General features: G+C 48.5%; 1 protein-coding gene across 3 annotated transcripts; it reads left to right on the top strand.

Moving 5' to 3' along the window:
• The first annotated feature begins 1,115 nt into the window (after positions 1-1,115).
• On the top strand, positions 1,116-4,850 carry LOC100441878 (CMT1A duplicated region transcript 15 protein-like protein). 3 transcript variants are annotated; one of them, XM_054535477.2, is made up of 2 exons: positions 1,116-1,785; positions 2,418-3,174. In XM_054535477.2, the coding sequence occupies exon 2, from the start codon at positions 2,438-2,440 to the stop codon at positions 2,996-2,998; it is 561 nt and encodes a 186-aa protein (XP_054391452.2). In that variant the 5' UTR covers positions 1,116-1,785; positions 2,418-2,437; the 3' UTR covers positions 2,999-3,174. The 3 variants fall into 3 exon arrangements, with proteins under 3 accessions (XP_054391452.2, XP_054391450.2, XP_054391451.2); XM_054535475.2 differs by lacking the exon at positions 1,116-1,785 and adding an exon at positions 1,917-2,149; XM_054535476.2 differs by lacking the exon at positions 1,116-1,785 and adding an exon at positions 1,941-2,131 and having other exon boundaries at positions 2,418-4,850.
• Positions 4,851-5,586: the final 736 nt, after the last annotated feature.

The following is a 5,586-nucleotide window of genomic DNA, read 5'->3' on the forward strand; positions in this document are numbered from 1 at the left end:
TGGTGAGCTTGTGTAGTGGTCACTAAGTTAACGCATGTTGCTTTATTTGACTGATATGATGTTGCCATCTTAGCTTCCGGCAGTTAGGTGGGCAGGAAACCCAAGGTTAGTAACTTTGAACAGTTCCATCAATGTTAGTAACTCAAGGGCCAAAGTGATGGATTAAACGGCCAGTCCAGTCAATCTCTGGTTCACCCTCATGATGACAGAGTGCTTTCAGGTAGTGAGGCAGTGCTAAGTCTCAAGGCAGCCTCCCTTCCCCTCATGCATTGCCTGGTGCTTGTGGGCAGGAGTGTTGATCCTCTATACATGCCTGGGGTTGTGGGTGTGGAGAGGGGCCTCCAGTGTGCTGGGGTATACCCTGGCGCCTCTGTAAGTGCCTGATGCATAGATGCTCCCTGTGGCCTGATCACAGGGGTCACCAGGCCCCCGGTGGCTTACAGTGTGGAAATTGGAGGCTTCACCATAATCTGTGGCCTGAGCTTGGCCTCAGGGAATATTTCCGGGTGGTGTCAGCTGTATCTCCTCCTTACTCAGTGTCATAGGGGAGCAGCAACTCTCTGGGACAGTGGGATGGGTGGTAAAAGAATTTACCAAGACAGCTGTAGGTAAAGAAAGGCAGATTCACTGGACACCACAGAGTTTTACATGTTTGCGGTAATGTGAGTGTAAACATACAATTATGGACAGTGCATAATGCTTGATGAAAATAATAGATGCTGATGTTAATGTTTTATGTATTTAATATCCTATATTTTTTATTGTTATTTTAGAGTATACGCTTACTACTTTTTTTCTTAACTGTGAAGCAGCCTCGGGCAGGTCCTTCAAGAGGTTTCCAGAAGAAGGCATTATTATCAAGGAGATGACAGCTCCATGCCTGTTACTGCCCCTGAAGACCTTCCAGTGGGACAAGATGTGGAGGCAGAGGACAGTGAAATTGATGATCCTGACCCTGCTTAGCCTTAGGGGAAAGTGTGTGTTTGTGTCTTGGTTTTGAACAAAAACATTTTAAAAGTAAAAGAAATAAATAATGAAAAAAGCTCATAGAATAAGGTTAAAAAGAAAGAAAATATTTTTGTATAGCTATATAATTTGTGTGGTTTTTTTTTGTTTATTTGTCTGAGACAGGGTCTCACTCTGTCACCCAGACTGGAGGGCAGTGGCACAATCACGGCTCACTATGGTCTCAACTTCTTGAGCTCCAGAGATCCTCCCACCTCACTCAGGAGGACGTCAGTCCTCCAGGCAGACATCAGGCCCCAGGTGGACCCTGGACTCAAGGTGTACACCAGGCCACAAGTTGACAACCAGGCCCCAGATGGACACCAAGGCCCTAGGTGGACAGCAGGCCTATGTTGAACACCAGACTCATGTGGACATCAGGCCGCAGGTAGACATCATGCCTTAGGTAGATACATAGGCTCAAGGTGGACATTAGACCGAAGACTCCAGGTGGACATTAGATCCAAGTCCCCAGGTGATCATCAGGCCCAGCTGAAAACTCAGCCCTTAGGTGCACATCCGGCCTTAGGTGGACACCCAGGCCCCGAGTGATCATCAGACCCCAGGTGGACACAAGGCCTTAGGTGAACAACAAGACCTGGTAGGCCATCAGGCCCCAGCTGGATACAGTCCCCAGGTGAACGCAAGGCCCCCAGAGGGACATAGGCCCAAGGCAGACATCAGGCCCTAGGTGGACATCAGGCCTGAGGACATCCGGCCCCTGGTGAACATCAGGCACAGGTGTCCAAACAGGCCCTGGGTGGACATAACTGTGTACAGGTAAGGAGTTGACCTAGGGGGAGGGTGAGCAGTCAGCAGCCCAGTGGAGTCCCAAGTAGGTCTTAAGGAAGGAAGGGGCTGAGGGGACAGAACTGTAATGAAGTGACCTCACTTCCTTGATGATGACACACACAAACAGAACTTAGAACTCTGGTAACCAGGCGCCCATATCCCAGAGTCAGCGCCGTACCCAGCTCAGTTGGTGGGAGATGCTCAAGAAAGCAAGATGTTCTCGTGTTGCTTCCCCACTTTGAGAGGTTGCTGCTTCAGGAATGGAGGGAGTGAGAGTCTTTTCCGACGATGCCGAAAAAGGCTCATCCCTCACCCCAGACGCCTGTGGCCCTTTGTAAGAAGGTGCACCCAGGTACCACAGGGCAGCCCGGGGCAGGCCCTAGTAGGCCAGGCCACACCAGAGATCCCATCGGGGCTGCATCTGCTCATTGTCCTTGTCTAGGAGGACATTTGGGAGCCCATGGAGGCACAGACACATGATGAGGTGGCCTGCAGCCTGGAAGACTTTGCGGGGGTGGTGTTTAGGGGCTGGAACTCCTTTAAATTCAGTGAGGTTGTTTCTTTGTTTGGAAATTCCAGTGGAAGGTGACTGATGCTGGTGACCCTTTCTCCTTTTTCAGCTCCTGGTCCATATGTAGAAATGAGAGCACTGCCAGCACCAGCTGTCGAGCCAGAGCCAGCATGGGAAGAGCCCCCTCCAGAGAGAGCGCTGGAGCTAGAGGGAGCTCCAGCCAAGGACCAGACCAACGAGGATCTGCCTGAAATCATGGCACCTACTGTAGCCACTGGCCTTAGCCCTGGATCTGAAAGCGTGGCTGGAGAGAGAAGTGGGAGGGAGGGGGTGACCAGCATGGCCCCAGCCAGCAGCTCCCATGCTGCCCCTAGTCCTGGGCACAGTGGCAAACATGCAGGCAGAGAGCAGGGCATTAGGCCTGAGCTCCTGTACCTCACTGGAGAGAGGCTTCTCTCATTCATTATAGCCACAGCCCTGCTGCTGCAGGTCCTGTCTATTCTCCTGGTCCTGGTGGGGTTTATCTGTGTGCAGGAGGTGCTGGAGAGCATTAAAAGAAGGCTAGGAAGAAGAGTTCCAGCAGCTCCTCCTGCTCCCGGAGGCAACCTCCTCCTCCAGACATGGATGTGTGTCCGCAACTGGGCATCCAGGCTGTTTGCCCCTAATGTGCTGCCCGGGACAGGCCCTTAACAGGCGGGCAGGGGGTGAGGGGACCAGGAGATGGCTCCAAAGGGTACAGCAAACAAAGATTTTAAAGACAGCCCTTGTGCCCCCGGCTCTCATGCCGCCACCTGCCCTACCATTTATTAATAGTGTTAGAATTACAAGTTGATGAAACGACATTAAAATAAAGTTTGATTTCTGAAACTTCATGCCCTTTTGAACTCCCTAATGTAAGATGGTGTTTTTGAGGCTATCCTGAAAATCTCTGATAGTTGTGTCTTTTGTTGTGGTTCTTTGTGTGATTGAATTACCATCGAGTCAACTGTTATTGGAAACTTTTCAGGTATGGCTTTTAGAAGACCTTGACACACTCTTGCCGGTTTTGACTCTCTGGTTTATTGTGGAAAGAGGGAAGATGTAGGCTCATGTCTCCGGCAGATCAATCACCTTTGGCCATCAAGGATTTGGCATCAGAGTTTCCAAGAATTATGTGTGCAAGTTGACACGCTGGTACTTTAGCTAATCTGGGTGTCAAAACAGAATGCCATAGACTAGGTAGCATAGAAAATTGATTTCTCACAGTTCTGGAGATGGTAAAATCCAAGGTCTAATGGTCAGCAGATTCCGTGGGGCTGACTTCCTGGTCCATAGACAGCCATCTTTTTACTGTGTCTGTACATGACAGAAGGGATGAGGGAGCTCTCTGCAGTCCCTTTGATAGGGGCACCAATTCCATTCATGAGGTCCCTGCCTTCATGAGCTTAATCACCTGCCAAGGCCGCACCCCCAAATACCATCACATAGAATTCAACACATGAATTTAAGGAGGACAATAATATTTGCTTTACAGAATCAGGTCACCCCGCGCCATATGCACTCACAGGAAATCTCTAATCTCCTATTAAGTATTTGCTGGTCCCCTCTGGGATTCGGGAATTTTTTTTCTTTAAGAAAAATGATCTTTCATGTGATCCATGGTTTATTCATAGAAAAGCACTGTGAGTTCATACACTTGCTAAAAAGAAGAGCAATTGTGATACAAAAATGAGAGTGACCTGTCTCCCTCTCTTCTTTTTAACCAACCCATTGGGCTGAGATGTTATAGGGTCCCTTGGCTGGGCAGTAGGACATGAGTAGCCACAAACGGCAAATACAACTTCTTGGTCAGTTTGGAGTAGAAAAGGTGACATTTTGTCAACAAAAGAAAAAGTAAAGCAGATGGAGAAGTTCTTAGTTCACATTCTAGCTATACCACCACTTCCCTATCAAACCCCACCCCCAACTAAGGAACTAAGACATAAAAGAGTAAACACCAAGGCACTGGTAACCAATTGACTCTTCTGAATGCCCTTGCTATCTCCTACAATAATTCCAGGCTGAGTATAGGGGTCAGGAAAGCAGCAGGAACATGATGGTTCACTGTGGAGGTCAGCAAGGGCTAAGACAGGGCTGCCCACTAGGGCTAGAAATCAGGAAGGGAGAGGCTAAGTGAAGACCAGCCCTAGCCTCCAAGTCAGCAAGCAATGAGACTGTGACAAAAGCAGGCAGAGGAAGCTTGAGGTAGAAAGACAGGGGAAGAAAGCAAGTACGCAGCGAGAAGGGAACTGTGCAGCGAAAGCAGCCGATCTGATGGCAGAGGGAGACCGGTGCTTAGAAGCTCATTTGGTGAGAGAGAATGAATAGAGGAGGCACAGAGATGGGGAACATTTAACTGGCGAGAGAGATTTAAGACGAATGGGAAGAGAAATCTCACAAAAAGGACACATTCATGCAGATCCTCAAAGATGAACACGCAGTCATCCCTACATGTAGAAATACGCTCAGTTACACATACAAAAACACAGATGCATGGAGAGCAAGCATACACACAGACACATATTTCTACACACGTACTCATGTGTGTCCGGATACACACACACTAAACATGCAAGACATGACAGCATTTACACATAGATATGCACCCTCACATGTACGCAAATGTTACAATCTCACACAGAGACCCACAGTCCAGTGTGCACATATCTCCACAGGTACGCAGCCATAAAACTGACATACATACACATCAACATATAATGTGCACATATAGACAGGCATGCGCAGATATATCTATGCACATAGACACATGGACTCAGTCATACAGATACACACACTCTCTAACACAAAGGTGACCAGTGTAGACGAATATTGTGAGCTCCGTGGCTTCCCAGACCTTCATCTTTTCCCTGCACTTGTTTTAAAGGTGTTCAGCAGACTCCTGGCAAGGCTGTATGACGCAGGGGCCGGAGCTTCAGAGTCCTCACAGCTTTGTGAGGCAAAAGTCTGAGTCCATTCCTGGCCTCTGCCGCTCACCCACCACTGGACTATTAATGCCCTGTCTGCAGGTGAGAGATTCTGCATAGACTAGTCTTGGGATTTTTTCTAACTGGCCGTTTTTCTCCTTGGCACCCCCACTATCCCACTGGTAACAGCATACACTCTGCAAGGGAAACCTGAGAAATGGTTGTGAGTCTCCTCAGACAATAAGCATACCCTCCCACCCACAGCTACCTCAAGTGACCATCAAATCAGAACCAGAATTATAAATACTTATGACTTTACAGTAATTGGCAACATAT

The sequence above is a fragment of the Pongo abelii genome, chromosome 19 (genome assembly GCF_028885655.2).
Source record: "Pongo abelii isolate AG06213 chromosome 19, NHGRI_mPonAbe1-v2.0_pri, whole genome shotgun sequence".
NCBI lineage: Eukaryota > Metazoa > Chordata > Mammalia > Primates > Hominidae > Pongo > Pongo abelii.